The following is a 16,884-nucleotide window of genomic DNA, read 5'->3' as shown; positions in this document are numbered from 1 at the left end:
GTGATTGCTTCAGCCATGGGGACGGATTATTGGATGCTTCTCAAATAAATCAATGTCTGTATCTGTGACGCTGAGGAAGGAGAAAAGGACCACCTTCGGAATCATTGTGATATTTGGAGGAAATCTTCAGTTTGGGGATTAAGTGCTATATCTCACATATTATCCCACCCGGGGGGAAGTATTCAGAACCTGGACAAAGAATCTGACTCTGCACCTGTTTGGCCAGTTTATAGTTTAATTAGTCCAGTCATAAACTTATAATGAACTTTCACAGAAGGTGATTAGAACCGTGCTAGAGCAACTGGAATCAACTTGAGTATTCCTCAGCTGATTGAAAAAATCAACCTGTTACAGGGGATTAAAAGTCAAACAAACTCATCTCATTAACAGTCAAGTCCTCTGTTCGCCACAGGTGGTAGATTGCCATCTGCTGTTAGCACTGACTCTCTTTGTGAAGCTGTTGACTTCTGGTGAGTCATCCACCGTGTTCTTTCTGAGAGAAAACAAATAGGAAGCCACTGAGAGACTCCAACATCAATTACATACGTGTTTACCTACAGGTTGGGTTGTTTAACATGGTTCTCTTGCATTTTAAATAATCACTTTTCAGTCTCTCGCATCCAAACATTAGAAACGACTACTAGCTTGCCAGGATTCTTTGTGCTATCTCCTTAAGTAACATTATTCTTTTTAGTTTTAAAGGTCCCATATATTCAACCATTATCATTATTTTGTTCACATAGAAAAAGGATAGAGTCTGAACGCATTTGTAGCCGTAGCTTGTCTTTGTGGCTGTTCAGTTTAGAACCTCCTTAAAAGAAGTTTTGCTGAATGTTTGGATATTTTTAAATAATTTCTTTAAGCTGCAGTGTTAAAAATCTCCTAATCAAATGTTGCAGTCAGATGGTTTTCAGTGTGCAGAGATATTTCTGACTGCCTTTTAGCACAATGATGAAGATTATGGAACTAGCACATCCTGCCTTTTTTCCTGGGGATGCATTTACTATAAATACATGGCTCAAGAGCCTGGGAATGTAGTTAAGGCTATCCACAGTATTTCCTGGTTCATATGACCCAGCTCTCAGCTCTCAGCCAAGATACAAGTGCTGCTGTTTCCCAGGATGTCAGCCTTAAGAGCAATGTTATTCCAGCCTTGTTTTCAGAATCTAGCTGATGCTTGACTCGTTTAGCAATTAAATAGCTGCATATTTCCAGCGTCTACTGCTACAGTGAAGCAGCCTTGGTCCAATGTGCTGCTTTTAATTCTTCCTTAAATGACTGCCTACAACAGTGTCATTTATGCGATTCTAGATGTTAGTAGCATCTTAAGCCGTGTCCGACTGCCATTAAGAGTCTGACCTGTTGTGTTTGCGTATCATTTGGGACACTGTCAAAGTCCTTTAAAGGAAATTTTGAAATGTTTTCCTCACTAATCCATCTGATAATATCTTTCTACGTTCCACATTTGCCCTATCTCTTCTTATTCCTGTTCGAAATCATGTATGCAATGGGTTCATTAAAACTTCCCCACATGTCTGTTTTTATCCCATATATACATTTTCTACTTCCGGAAATCTTCGTTAAGAATTTGTGTGTATCTTGTCTTTATGTCAGAACTTCTCAAATTGTTCTCATCTCCTGAATAAAGTAGATGTACAGTATTGAACACTAAGAATAGAAGTCGTCAGATTAACATTTTATAGCGGTCTCAAAAGGCAGCAGAGAACATAATAAACGTTTTCTCTGCAGACGTTTTGACTCACAGTACAGAAACTACAGGCTCATTAATAATAGATAGATTCGGTATCCAGCAGCATCATTACACAGAGACAGGAGGAATTAGAGATGGCGCTCTGTTAAGTGTCCCAGTAAGCCATGACAGTGAACCAGCATGCACAAAGGCACAACCTCTTTCCCTAACTGGAATGCAGCCATCATGAATATGCCTCTGTTTTCCGTTTTGTGTTAAGTCACAATGTGTGCTTAAAAATAGAGGAAACAGATGACAAAGGAAAATACTATATTTAATGCCATTTTAACCAAAACAGACAGATGCAACAATAACTGGAGCTACACAAAGCTTATAGCTTGTAGTTTATTCAGGTTTTATCTTTCAGCTGTCGTTAGCACACTTTGCACGTATAAGTCATCTTATTCGTTTACTGACTCTTAAAGCATTGAAATGAAGCAGTAAGTGTGATGACACGTCATTGTAGATATTGTGTTATTTATGAAGAGCACACGGTGAACCTCTCTGAGTGTATGTTAAGGTGATTATTTGTGTAGGTTGTGTGGCCTGCTGAGCTCTTATCTGCAGCGTTGGAACTGCTTGTTCCTGCAGAAGTGGAAGTGTTGCATTATGGATGGGGAAGCAGATAACTTACAATGTGGACACTCAACACTGTGCACACCTGAGATGTCCTATCTTATCCCAGTGACGTAGTACACACATGTAATTTGATTCCGAGCAATGGACACAAAAAAAATTCAACGTGTGTATCGTTTATAAGTTCTGTCTTATCCATTGTTCAGAAACTTCTGAGTGGCTCTGTCCTCCACTGCTGCTCGGAACTCTGTTTTCTGTCAGAAAAAAAGAGAAATGACTGAGTTCAGTTTAATTTATACCAGAATATTATCTAATTAATTCAGTGTGTCACAGTAGAAAAACTCTCATATGCGTTTCTGATTTAAAATATGTGACATTTTTCTACATCACGGCTTAAAAATATATATTTATGGCGTTAGAAGTCAGCATTTACAATCTATAAATTAACAAGCCGAAATGGATCTGCTTCAGTGTTGATAAATGTTCCACTCATCAGTGATAAACAAATGTTTAATTCCAGGTTTGATGACATTGCTGTACATTGCATCATATCTAACTATTTCTCAAAGTCAGTCTCGGTGTGACTTTGTGGCACATCAACTGAAGATGATGCCTCTGTGCACTTATTTGCATAAGCTGCACACAAGCTGGATGTCATTCGTACCTTGATTTGCATATTGCTGAGCAGAGTCCCACTGTTTAGCAGCTGGTTGTACTGCCATCCCCAGCCCACCTCGCCCACATAGCTCTGCCTGGACACGGGAGGGTGGGAAAGTGGCGCAGCCCGCCACAGGTAACTGAGGTCACTTGTGTACCCGGGGAAATAATTAGATCTTGGCCTGTAGTCTCCAATTCCATCTGGGCCTGGTCAGAATCAGCGCACATGTGAGAAGAGAAGTTAAAAACAAAACAAATCTGCTTCAATTTTACATTTAAAGTATCTCTTGCACATGTGTTTTGTTGTTATCTCTGAAATGTGTTTTTTTTTTTTCAGAACAGACTCTCTAAAGCTTTCTTTTTATTTTCGTCTTCAGCTCCATACAGCAGTTTTATCATTCCACAGTCTTTGCTGTGTGACATAATAGGAAAACAGTCAGAAACACAAAACTAGACATACTGCACAGCACATTATAAGAACACAGCTCGAATAATGGCATGAGTACATACACTTATTGTACAGGAATGCACAGGCACACATAGAGTAGTTTGCTTTTGGTCACTGTTACAGTGCCATCATGTGTTCACTTATAGTTATATTTTCTCACACAAAAACCAAATGCTTAAATAACCTTAACACATTTAGGTATATGATGCATAATAAAAGTAAACATCTTTTAGCTGTCTATACATACTTTATCACCAACTGACTATCATAGCAGTGATAACAACATGATTCTAATTTCAAACTTTGCAAAACAACTTTTATCTCCATAAATTGTGCTTTCCTACCTGTAAAAATCATCCGCTGCCCATGCTGCGGCCCTCCTGTACCTGTTTCACTTCTTTGCGTCATTTTTCCCCCTAACTGTTGTGTTTGGTTGCAGGCTAGATATACCTGTATAACAAGCACCCTTGGGGCGCTAACTCGAGCCCAGCAGTTGCTCTGTCCATGGGGTCATGGCCGGTTGTCATGCAGCCACTGGTTGTCATGGAGTCACTGCTTGTGTCCTAGTTGCATTCTAAAAACAGGGGATGCTTTAGCTACTGAACCATGTCCACTTCATATGTTCAGTGTGTGGTCTCATCAAATGAATTAAGATCAAGGTAGAAATAGCATAAAGGGTGATTGATGATTGAAGTCATTGAAGCATCTCCTTTTTCATTTGTGTTTTATGCATGCTTTTATTAAATTTAGAGAGACATTTGAGAACAGAACACTTTAAACCCTTTACAGACACTAGATGAAGCCAGCACCCACTGGATTTTGGGTCTTATTCATTATTTAATGCAGCTTTAAAGCTGACTCTCACAGTTTAGTGCTTATGATGTGTGTCCGTAGCACATAAAGAATGAATTTACATATCTTTAGAATTTGCAGTTCTCTATGTTTTCTTCCTTTATACAGGATATTTTTATATTTATATTATAATTCAACTGAAATTCATTTTTATTTATATAGTATTGAGAACAGTTCAGATTGTCTCAAGGTGCTTTACAGATCCCAGAGCCTGAAATCCCCAGAGTAAACACTAAGTTAGTGGAAAGGACAACTCCCTTTAACAGGAGGAAACCACAAGCAGATATCAGGTTATAGGGTGTGACCCATGTGCTTGGTTCAGGGTCACCTGAGCCAGTCCTAACTGCTTTGTCAAAAAAGGAAATTGTTATGCCTAACCTTAAATGTAGAGAGGATGTTATGCCTCTTAAACCCAGACTGCGAGCTGCTTCCACAAGAGAGAGGGCTGTTAGTTAAAGGCCCTACCTCCCATTTTACTTTTTGAAAACTCAAGTAACCACAAGTAAGCCTGCACTTTGCGAGCAAAGTGCTCTTGCTAATTCCTGCCAGTGCTCTTCCTGCAGAATTTTAAATCAGTTGGAGGCTTTTTAAAGAGGCATTTGGACAGCCAGTAATCCAGCATACAAGGAACAAATGCATGAACTAGTTTTTCAGTATCACTCTGAGACAGGATGTTCCTAATTTTGAGGATGTTACACAGGTGAAAGAAGGCAGTCACGGCTGTTTCATGCGCAAATTAAAGAACATATCCTGATCAAATATAACCCGTAGGCTTCTCATAGTAGTACTAGAAGCCATCCTGAGAAACTATATGATCAGTTAGAGAATATGTGATGTGGTTATGTGTTTTAGTGGACCCTCTTCAGTTTGCATATCAGCCTCATGTTGGTGTGGATGATGCTTTGATTTTTCCAGTGCTTTTAACACAATTCAGCTCTTTCTGATGAGTGAGAAGCTGCTCAGGATGGCTGTCATCTCCTCCACTGTCTCCTGGATTACTGATTACTTGTCTGACAGGCCCCAGTTCTATTTTTTATTTTTTTTTACTAGATGTTACTTATATTTTATTTTATTTAATCTTTCAATTACTTGTGGTTCTTAAGAATGTTTTTTATGTGAAACTAAGCTACTGTGACCAAGGAATTTCCCTTGAGGATCACTGAAGTTTATCTAAGACTAAGTCTAATTCTAAGAATATCTGATGTGTTTAGGGACTCCTGTTTTGTCTGAGTTTAGAAGTAGAAAGTTACAGGTCATCCAAGCCTTTATGACTTTATTAATGGATACATATAAATATAAAAATATATTTACAATCCTCATTAAACACATAAGTAGACGATATTGCCATATGCTGCATTTATTTGTTTAAATATGTAATTCCGTATTAAGTCACACGGTGGTGCCAGAGCATAATTTTTTGCCACTTTACCCCCCTCCCTATTTCTTTTTTTTGTTAAATGGACTCGCCCATAATGAGCCTCCTCCTTGTGACTAAATCTCTATCAAATGCAACTGAGATACCAACAGCTAGACCGGAAGTGCAACGATTTCGCCTTCAAAATATACTATATAATTGCCTAAATTAAATAAGCTCTATTTTAGGCACTCATACTAAAATTATTCTGTGCCTACCATGCCTTATGCATGATAGATTGTTTTGAATTGTAATTGTCTCTTGCTCTCTCATTTACCTTGAATATGAAATTGAAAAAGGAAAGCTAATTTGCGCCACATGCTGCAGCATTTTTCGGTACAACTCTTTATTAATAGCTTATAGGAAAAATACATTTCGGGAGAAAACGTGTCAATGTGTAAGTATACAAATGTATCACAGACTCCTCCTTGAACGTACGGGATCCTCCGTTATCTCTTTGTATGAAAACGCGTTGCTCGAGTTTTATTTTGAAAAGTTATCAAGGAAGTGCTCCGGTTAACTCCTTCCGACTTGACCGCGGTGTGTCAGTCACCATGGTGGCATACAACAGTGCTGAACGGCGGCGGACCTATCTTCACTTTTAGATCCATTTTCTTTAAAAGAAAATGACAGTATAATTGGTTTTCTCAGTGAGCGTAGCGGGCTCTATCTCTCATAATGGACGCCAGGTTGTTGTTGACGGGATAACAGTTCGCGTTTAGCTCACTTTTTATTGTTCGCTGGGTCCTGCATGGAATTTCTTTCCGTCGCTAGCAGAATGCCGAAGAGACAAGGAATGGCTTTGATGAACACTGGCTTGCATAAAGGGACAGCAGTTTTCGCGTTAAGAAAATAACTAAAAGAGACAGTTGGAGCTTTTTTAAGGAAAAAAAGGGAAGTTTCCTCCTGGAGCGTACTGGTCTGCCGGGTACAGGTTGTTGGCGGCCCGGTTTCCGAGGCTCGGGCAGAGGAAAGACAGACACCCCTGAGGAGACTGCTCGGCTGTCTGGCTCCAGTCGTGGCCTGGCTTCGGGCACTCCCAGCTTATCCGCTTGCGACGGAGCGCAGGCGACAAGAATAAAGCAAGACAATAGAGGGGGACCTCTTTTGTGTATATCCGCACCCTTGGATATTTATACGCATTTTTTTTTTTTTTTTTTTTAAAGGATAAGGAATTCAGTTTCCTCTAGACGGCGTCTTCCAAAACAATGGCGTCTTATGTGGATAACAGCTTTCGGCAAGCTGTCATGATGAATCCGGCTGAAAGGACGCAACAGGTCAGGAAGAAATGATTTATTACATTTAACTAGTAATTGAAGTGCTTATTTCCGCTGCGTTTTGCAACTCCCTTGCTACATTACAGCATTGCAACACTCGCGACACTGCAGCTTGCCCAAACTGCAACAGTTTTAGCAGTGTTTCTGTGCTCAACTGTTGCCATTCAGCTTGTTCCAGCGTTACGTAGGACTACATCCCGCTAAGCTCTCTATCAGCGGAGATAATCAGGGCTACTTAACATAATAGGAGCTGCAGCCATGGTGGGAATGGAACCAGTTTGTGCATTTTGCAAAGCCACCTTTGCACTGTGCAAAAAAAACGTCTATAATAATAGAAAGGTACCACTGAGGCCAATTTTAACCTAATAGCTTATAGTAGCCTGCAAACATGCACCATTCAACAGAAATCAATGTTTGTTTTGATGTTGCAATGTAGGTCTTCACTGAACATAAGCAATGTGGGTCTGCAGAACAGAAGGCGAATAAACAAACCAGTCCTTTGTTATTAGTTTCATTCTGTTGCTCGGTACTGTTACTGCACTGTACCCCCTCAGTGTGTTCAGGTTGTGCCAGCCGGATGCCCTCTGAGCATGCAAATACTGTGGCCTGTGGTTATTACTCATGAGCCACACACCCAAGCTTGTGTGTCTTCAAATATTCGGATGTGCGCTTCTGCATTTTTTTTTCTGGTAGACCAAATATAAATCCAGTTGGGCTATAAAGATGATATTGTTTCATTTGAGCACTGGAAATTGGCTCTGCTTTAAAGGGCAGGGGTGGGTGTGGGTTTACACAAAATGGACAATCAATAGGCCACCGCTTAAACCTACAGCTAGTGGCACAGCCTCTGCCCGTCTTGTCTGACATTGAGGAAACAATTATGGTGTGTCATTGGTGGCTTGTTAACTGCCCTAGGCCCGTGGTCTTTACAGATTAATGCGTGCTGTAATTTGTACGGGTGACAGATTCCGTCACGACGATGGAGATCAGGGTAAAGAATATGCTTGTGTCAATGGCAGCAGTGTTCACCTCAAGTATCATAGGGCTAAAGCAAAGATAAAAATCATTGTCAATTAGTCAGTTGTTCTCTGATTTATTGTGTCGTCCATTCAATAAAAAGTGTCAAAAAATGCTCAGTTTAAAGCTATGCAAAAATACAAAATTAACATTAATCTTACTTTATATTAGCTTTAAATTGTCAGTTATCCAGTCATATTACTGGAATGATATTTAAGCTGTTGTGGACTTATTGTTGCTTAGTTTCCCATAAATAAGTAATGGCCTGTAAGATCTGTGATATACCATAAAACCATAAAAACTGCCCTGACAACCCACCTTTCAGTGTCACAACAAAGCCTAAATGCTATTTCTGTGACATTCCTTACATGCCTTGAATATGTGAGTGGTAATTCAAATGTCTTCGCTGGTAAGTAGATTAAAATACCTAAATAAAAGATGTCCTTCTAGAAGATCCAGTAATAAATCACTAGTATGTCTGTGGTCCTTGAACGTTTTTCACAGGAATGAAAGCCGTTAGGAAACCCGCCCTTGTCTTCTCGATTTTTCAGTCTTCACGGTATTGAAACTCATGTGACTGTGAGCCTATACACTCCGTGAGTTGCAACACCTTTCCTGTGTGTTCTTTTCAAATGTCTTGCGGCCGTGGCAGCTCACATGGTTTATCCTAATGGAGTTGGCGGGACCTCTCTGTCAGGATTAGCTAACGGTTAGAGGGATCTGTCTTTATCGCTCACGACTCACCACATCGGGATTTGACCCTCTGTCTCACCTCATTGTCACATGGCAGGTTAAATAACTGACCACTTGACAGGTAGAGTGCTCACCGGTCTTGTCAGTTTACGTTACATGATTTTGGACTGTAACTGGAAGGGCACTGAATTTTTGACAGTGGACAAAGGAAGCGGATAGAGCAGGGGGAGAAGGACACGATTTCTCTGCACTTTTTAAAGCAGTTGTGATATGAATTAAGATAACACAACTTGACTCTTTGATCAGTAATATCTTTTTCATGTCCAAATTCAATTATGTATTCTACACAGAATTACATTTCTTCAGATAAAACAGTATTTCAGTATGTTGCAGTGTTTCAGTTGTTGATGGGCATTTTTTTGCATTTACATTAAAAACACACATTTGCCCCATTTTAGTCTAGTCTTACATTTAGCGTTTTTTTTTTTATTTAACTTTAAAATTAAATGGGTTGTATGGGTGGTCGATTTCATTATGGGCACTCAGACAAGTGAGGGTTCCTGTGGCTTTATCATGAAAGAACATCTTTCTCTCCCTAGGGATGTCTTTTGATTCTCTATATAAATGACAGATGATATAATGTCAGAGAGCTAGCTTCGGGAGATGAAGGCAGCCATCTTTAGCTAACTGTCAAAGCTTAAACCATTTTTTTTTTAACTTACAGTTGCATTAATCAACATTGTAATTGATTTTGGCAGGTATCTAAAATAAACACTAAAACATCCTCTGCAGGATGCATGGTCAAACACTGAGCTCAGCCTTGTAAAGGTGGCTTAATGAAATATTTGTTTAAGACTGCATCATCTAACCAGGAATACATGAGTAAAATCACTTAATTTGAGAGCAAGATCTTGCACACTCTCGCCTCTCTAGAGCCGAGTATGTCTGCTGTCACCTCTCTGTATTATTTTCAGCAAATAGCTGGACCCGTGACAGTCGTCTGTCCTCTTGTTTAGCCAGGTGGCAAAGCCAAAGGCCACAAACGACAGTCCTCTGTTGCGGTGACCCTGCTCCATGGCCACATGGCTGGAAGGACAAGCCGCCTACTTTACATTGTTTCCACATATTCTGGAAGATCGGTGCAGGCTCACAGTGACCTTATGAAGATACACTAGGAGGAAAACAAACACATTTTTTTTTTTTTTTTTTTGCGCATGAAGGTGCAGTTCTTGCTCCTAGTGAGTAAAATAAATCTAAATGTATAGGCTGTTTGTTGGATATTACTCAATGAAACTGACAGTAAGCTGTAGCTTATGTGACATGTTTTCAAATAAAACGTACGTTTGTGGAATGAACATGGTGTGATAGAAACGGGTCAAGAAAGCAGCTGGCAGGTTAACATAGTGGGATCCTGTTATTGCATAAGTGAACAGGCAGATGCTTTTGGTTTCTAACTTATTTAAAAGAGAACAGGGTTTACTTTCAGATCACATTGCTATTTTTAAATATTACGCGACTGCAGTGAATAGATGGTTTGGTTAATGCGTACAGTTATGTGAATCTGAGCACCTGCCCAAAACCGTAACCTTTGGTTTCATCCTATCTAGTATCTAGTATCTATGACAATTTATGACATCATAAAAATGTCAATGGAAAGAACAAGGTATATTCATTGTACTGCCTTAATATATCAGTGTAATGGGAGTATTAGTGCAGCTGATAATCAACCTGTGCCTAAAACCACAAGTTGTAAAATGATGTGTATGTGGTTGCCCTCTCTGCAGTGTATGGCTGCCCTCTAGCATCCTGCCATGAACAATCAGGAAGAGGAAGAGCATCAGGATGCTTTTTTTTCCTGCTAGCAGGAAGAACGTTTCAGAACCCCGTTTGCCCCAAAGCTCTGTTTTTACTTTTTGAAGCAGCTTGTTGTTTTGTGACTACCTTCCTATTTTTGTCAGAAGCATGTGAACATCTATTTAAAAAACCCTCCTGCAAAAAAGTAGGATAGACTTCTGTAGAAACTCTTACTTTTTTTTTTTAAACAGAACTAATCAAGTGTAATTTTCCCAGGCAACACAATGTTTCCTAATTGTCATAAAACTCAGATCAGTGTTGTATATTTAGGCGCTGTTCTCCTTGGCGTTTGCATGCAGCACTAACCCTGTAGAAGTAAAGTGATGTCACATGTTATTCTTGTGTTGGAAGTGGAGACTAAGCGCAGCCCGAAGAAGTGGTTACACACACACACACACACACACACAGACATACACCGCAGCCTCAGTGACGTATTCCTCCCAGTTTAAATACAGGGAGATGATTTCAGGAAGGGAAAAAAAGAAACAAACGAACCGATGCCGACAGAGTAGACCGGCGCATTTCCTGACTTAGCTTGTTTGACTCTTTATTTAGATAAGCTTTGGTTATGGGAGAATTGCATTCTGGTCAGCTGACTCATAAAAATATATTAATTATTTTATTGAAAGACTGGATTCGTCAATGTTATGACAGCAAAGAGAACCGCCGAAATCAAACATGGAACCCGTTTACTGCAGTTGTTTTCCAGTTTATTGGCCAGATAAATGTCTGATATCATGACTGACTTCAAGCCAGAAAACATTTGCATACCAGAAACTGTTAACCTTACTGGAACACACCAGAATGTTTATCCAGCCCTGTGCGCCACCTACTCCCTAAAATTGAATAATGAAAAGGCCAATCCAGGGTAGTTTGTGTTTAAATGCACCACTGAGATTGAAGCAAGTTGAACACACAGCCCAGGGAGCATAATTTAATACTAGTGGAGCACAAAACCAAGCAAAAGCTCTTTTATAGTGTTGGCTACTAGTGGTGTGTATCTACTGTTTCTGATTGCACTGGATGTTTTTCTTATTTTACCATGACTAAGGTAGGTGGACGCTTGATGCTTTGAAACATAGATTAAGATTAAAGCTCCTGAAGTAAAATGAATTTTTGTGACACTCTTTGTGAATGCCATATTGAGGGAGGAGAATTGATTTGCACGTGTGACAGATAATATGAAAAGCAATTCTCAAGCAAGTCATTTTTTAGGTTATCTCAACTAGTTTTAATTTAGCTATTATGCGATTTCTGGCTGCTTTACAGCTTTGTCCCTTGCACAGTGGATTTCCTTCTGTAGGCTTGAGGAGTTGTGAAGCTGAAAAAAGGCAGAACACACAAAGATTGTCACATCAAAACCTAGGATTTATCATCGATTTTAAAAATTGTTTGCACCATAATGGATTCAAAAAATGTTCTCAGATTCCCGTATGAAAGAGTACATATCCAATGTCATCACTTTCTTATTACAAAATTGAGAGTGCATGTATTTGTGTACTGATTGGATTTTTATGAGAAGTAAGGTTTATTCCTTCCTCAAGAGTTGTATGTGAATAATGTGCCCGTCCTGCAGATGTTGCACAACAATCCTTTCTTTCCTTCAGCTAAATTATGTTCCTTTTACTACAGTAGAGGGTGAGAGAAAGTCAAAGTAACACAGTTTCTGAAATGTTTATCCAGAGAGCTCACGCTGGCTTCTGCTCACACTGCGTACTCTGCTCGCCCTGCTTTCATATTTTTGTCTTCTTGAAAGCTTGTATGTTTCGGGCTCACTCCAATTTAAGTCATTCATGCAGTGGTTGCTTTTTTAATCTTGTCTGATAAGCTGGGATGTTGCCTTCAGGGTCACTCTGTACATTTGAATCAGATGAATCACACGCATCATTAAGAAAAGGCATGTTTCAGTTTCTCATATTCACATTCCTTGAGATATTTTTAAAGCTGAACAGCTCCGAAGTCAAGGCTCCAGAAATTCCTCTGGTCTTCACAATAGAAGGCAACGGACCTCATGCCACTGAGCGACCACAGTCTTTACATAAATCAGCCTGAGACCCGCTTGGCTGCTCAGTGAGAGTGGGGAATAAACCATTCCTGACTTACAAAATTTGCATGACAGCTGTTGAATTACGCTACGTGCTGTGGCTGTCATTAAGAGCTTTGTTTCTAAATGAGATTTTGGAAGGTTGCAGCATTTTTGGAAAAGGGGACACCTACTTTACAGAAGATTGAAAGTTGGCAATCCCTAAATCCTTGGCTCACACAAAATGCCACTTGAACAGTTGAGAACGTTTTGTACTGTGGTATCACCATGTAACGTTGTGAAAATCCTAGTTTATCTGTAATGGTTGTAATATCCTTGTAAACAACTACCAGACTACTTTGGGTAAATTAGCTTTTTAGCTTCAGTCCCACATAGTGTGGGCTCACTCTGGTGTATGAGCTACTGTATAATCCTTCCTCGTGGTGAACATGACTTTATTCTGCGTACACACATTTCATACTGTATAAATCGAATTAAATATTTACAGTTTTTTGTGACTCATCTGGTAAAGTATAACATTGATCAGTTACTAAAGCATTAATTAAATGTATCATTCACCCAGCATTATTTTTCATCGTCATATAAAGCAGTCAGTCCTTTTTTTTTTTTCTCCATCTTACTTCACTGCCCAGCCAGGTTCATTAGCATCATGGCTCAATATGTCTGTCTACTTGTACACACTAGCCTCTAGCCTCTTGTGGATGGCTCACCTGCCTAAGCAAAGCTTTCAAATATTTATCAGCGAGGCGCTGCCAGCACTGAAAGTACTGTCATACCTCACGGTGTAATCGAGATGGTGGTCTTGATTTTCAGCTCCCTTGTGCTTTTATGATATGATTTGCTCACGATAGCAGTTTTATATGACACTCAAAAGATCAGCGCTTCTCATCCTTTTGGGCCTGTTCCAAAACCTGTATTAGATTTCACCAAATCCACTTTCCTGATGAAGAACATAAGGAATGACCACGGACATGGATCTTCAGACAGTCTGATTACACAACAATACCTGTTACATAAAGCTGTTTATTGAAAAAATTAGGACATACTGTGTTACCTACCAGTATGTACATAAAATTTAATTGCTCATATATATTTTAATTTATTATGCTGCACTCACTGTTTGTTGCTCTTGGAGCGTTTTCCTGTAGCTTGGTAACAGCACTTACCTTGATTACATTTTAAAGATGATAAAGTAGAATTAACTCACTGTTGTTTTGGAGAAGTATTCATCAGAATTACACTGCTTTTTGCTAGCATTGGACAAAGGCCAATCAGCTTGAAGCAATAAACTTCAGTCCACCAGCTTATTGTGTGTCCGTATGCAAAGAGCATCTGTCCACTTCTAGTGTAAACAAATGCACAATGCAGGTTAGGAAAGGTCAGGAAGAGTGTGAAGTGAAACTGTGGAATGTTAAACTCGAAGAGAATGAGGTTTTGTGATTGCATATGCAATGTAATAGCTGATTTCACATTGATTTGTGTGTGTGGAGCTCTAATGTGTAGTCGTAACACTGCTTCCTGGTGGTTCCTTTGATCTTAACGTGGTCTGTCATGCCTCGTGCAAACTGTGGCTTATTAACAGCTGTGCTGGTGGTAGACAGGTGATTACCTGCCATGTGCGCTAAAAGAGGTGATTCATTACAGCACTGGCATGAGCAAAACCAGTTGTTTGTGCTAATGGATGCTCTTGTTGAAAGTGAAAAGTGCCTCGGCTGCAGTCTTTGAGTTACACCAGGAGGAAGATGCAGGTTAGGGGACAGCCGAAAAGGAAAGCAAACCTGTTCCCTTTTCAGAAATCGGTGATTAGGAATACGGTTGTTCCACTTCCTGTGTGCACTGGGGTGGATTGGTGAAACCTTATCTTTGTAATTGGTCCCTGAGGGTTTGTCTAAGTTTTAGCTGGTCACGTTTCCAACTCAGCAGCCCTCTAACCCATCAGGGAAAATGTCCGTTCATTACCAAGGCCTCAACGTAATCTGATTCTTGCTGGAATGTTTGACAGTTTCTCGCTGCTTCCTGCTTTTGGGAAGAAGGGGCATAATTATTTTAGTTTGCTTGAACTGAACCTTCAATTACATTCTCTTTCTAACGAGTGCATATGGCTCGGATGCCAGTCTGAGATTATCAGGACACTTTCTCCTAGCCTTAAACTGTAGGCTTTGTGTGTGCCCAGAATTTTTTAGCATCCTTGGGAGAGGTTTGTGGAAACACATTTACCGCTGTGATGCAACATTCCCCTCTAGTGACATTGTGGTATGCTCTTCTCGCACGGTTCCAGCTATAATTTCTGTCTTAAATGTTGTGATGTCAGTTACAGCTGAGCATTATTTATTAAGCGGCATTAGCTCATCGGCGCCTCAGACCTTGACCAGGCTAATTGACACTTGCCTCGGTTGACCTCAAACAGCCATCTTCCACCAGACGTTTTCCCATATGGCCCCATATTTCCTTCACACTTAAACTACTCCTGCTGAGAGCAAATGCTTTTCATTAATCATCTTCGCCACGATTAGTATTCAGATCTCCTTATGTGTTATGTAGCCTAGTTGTATCAGAGACCATGTATCAAAAATAGGCTTACATAATGCCACGTTAGAAATTCTTTTGAGAGGCTAATGCTTGTACAATCTTCTTAAAGTGCTTATTCGTGTTTGAGTAATTTGGTTCCCTTCAGTTTGAGCAAACATGCTCTGCAAGGGGCTGCATTATTAAACTCTGGAAGACAAATGTTGTTGAGAAAAAGGGTGTTAGCTTGAACTGTACAGAACAACACAATGGGCACAAACCAGTCACAGTAACAAAGGAGCCCTGCAAGGCCAGTCATCATGACAGAAATATGATGGCCCTGCAAGCTTATGATATTTCACTGTTGAATCATACGTACTGTCATACACATATTTCTACCACTTGGAAACAAATCTGCATATGGAAGAATAGGGTAAATGAAAATAAGTCCTTTTCAAGTTCATCCATACTTGTTCCTTAAATTATTTGCTAATAAGTGTTTTTTGCTTGATATTTAAACAAAACTCACAACCCACTCAAGTGTTTTTAATCTTGTGCTAATTATGCCATTGCTTAAGGCCTAGGCGCACCAAACTGACAAAGAACTACAGTGAATGGAGGCAGGTGATGTTTCTTTTTCACCTGTATCTGGATAGCTTGGTGTTGCGTGGCCCTTGTGCTGCGTTCCCCCTTTGAGTTACAAAAGTTAAAGCTAGAAAATCACAGCTGAAGCCAGCTCAACTTTGATTTGTAGCATGCAGCAAGTGTCAGCTTGACACTTCATATCGCCGCCTTCCACTGAAATTGTAGCTCCTTGAAATATTGCTACTAGTGTGATTGCAGCACCAGGTTGAATAAAGTGGTATCTCTGCTGGTAATTACAAGTGGTCACAAGTAGTAGTTTTTAGCAGTTAAAATAAAAAAGGTCTCCATAAACCGTTTCCCCACTGTGGGATAAATAAAGGATTATCTTATTTTATTTTAAGGCATGTCCTGATTGGTACTGGGGCCAATCCAGGCATTTTTAAAGGATCGGTATTTTGCGTAAGCGACCTTTTATGGTTTTGCATTCATTCATTTATTCATTCATTCACCTTCTGTAGCGGCTTGTCCTGTGAAGGGTCGGGGGGGGGGGGGGGGGGGGGGGGGGCTCCAGTCTGTCACAGGACAGTGAGAGGAAGTCGGAGTACGCAGAGAGAACCCACACAGACACAGGGAGAACATGCACACTCCACAAAGAAAGGCCCAGTCCGCCCATGGATTTGAACCTGGAACCTTCTTGCTGTGAGGCATCAGTGCCAGTCTTTATAGTTTTTTATTTTTATTTTGCCATAAACCAAAACCACGATCCTGTAGCATCTTCTTCTTCTGTTTTAACAGTAGTTGGTTAACGGGAAAGCTGACAAAAAGAAAACAAAGAAGAGCGGCGGTTTCTTCGTTAGAACACAGTAATCTGCAGTACAGAAAAGAATGTACAGCTGCAGTTTGTAAAATTGCTGATTACTGTGCTCTTCTGTTTAGTGGCGGGACAGTGTCAAGGGAGAAAATATCATAGAGAGGGTTACGGAATTTATGGTGTTGGATGACCAGCCCATTTCTGTAGTAGAGAACACAGGTTTTTACTGTCTGTTGAGTTCCTGAATTTGCAGAAGAGGACATTTTTGTTTATATAAGATCAGATCTGGACTTAGATTGTCTGATACTGAATATAAAAAGACCTGCATCGGGGCTGGGTGTGAAATACTTATCTTAGTCCCGCCCTGCAAAGATACCAATCAACAACAGTTTACACATGCC

The 16,884-nt window shown here is 40.0% G+C and overlaps 1 protein-coding gene across 1 annotated transcript in view; it reads left to right on the top strand.

Moving 5' to 3' along the window:
* The first annotated feature begins 5,940 nt into the window (after nucleotides 1-5,940).
* Nucleotides 5,941-16,884, top strand: part of rapgef2b (Rap guanine nucleotide exchange factor 2b) — a 103,497-nt gene continuing 92,553 nt past the window's right edge. The window contains exon 1 of the mRNA XM_084549903.1: nucleotides 5,941-6,974. Within this exon, the coding sequence (XP_084406029.1) occupies nucleotides 6,906-6,974 (69 nt within the window). The 5' untranslated portion in view covers nucleotides 5,941-6,905. The remainder of the gene's footprint in view (nucleotides 6,975-16,884) is intronic.

Source organism: Chelon labrosus (assembly GCF_963514085.1).
Source record: "Chelon labrosus genome assembly, chromosome: 8".
NCBI classification, from domain to species: domain Eukaryota; kingdom Metazoa; phylum Chordata; class Actinopteri; order Mugiliformes; family Mugilidae; genus Chelon; species Chelon labrosus.
The sequence above is the reverse complement of the archived record's forward strand: the minus strand, read 5'-3'. Positions and strand labels throughout refer to the sequence as shown.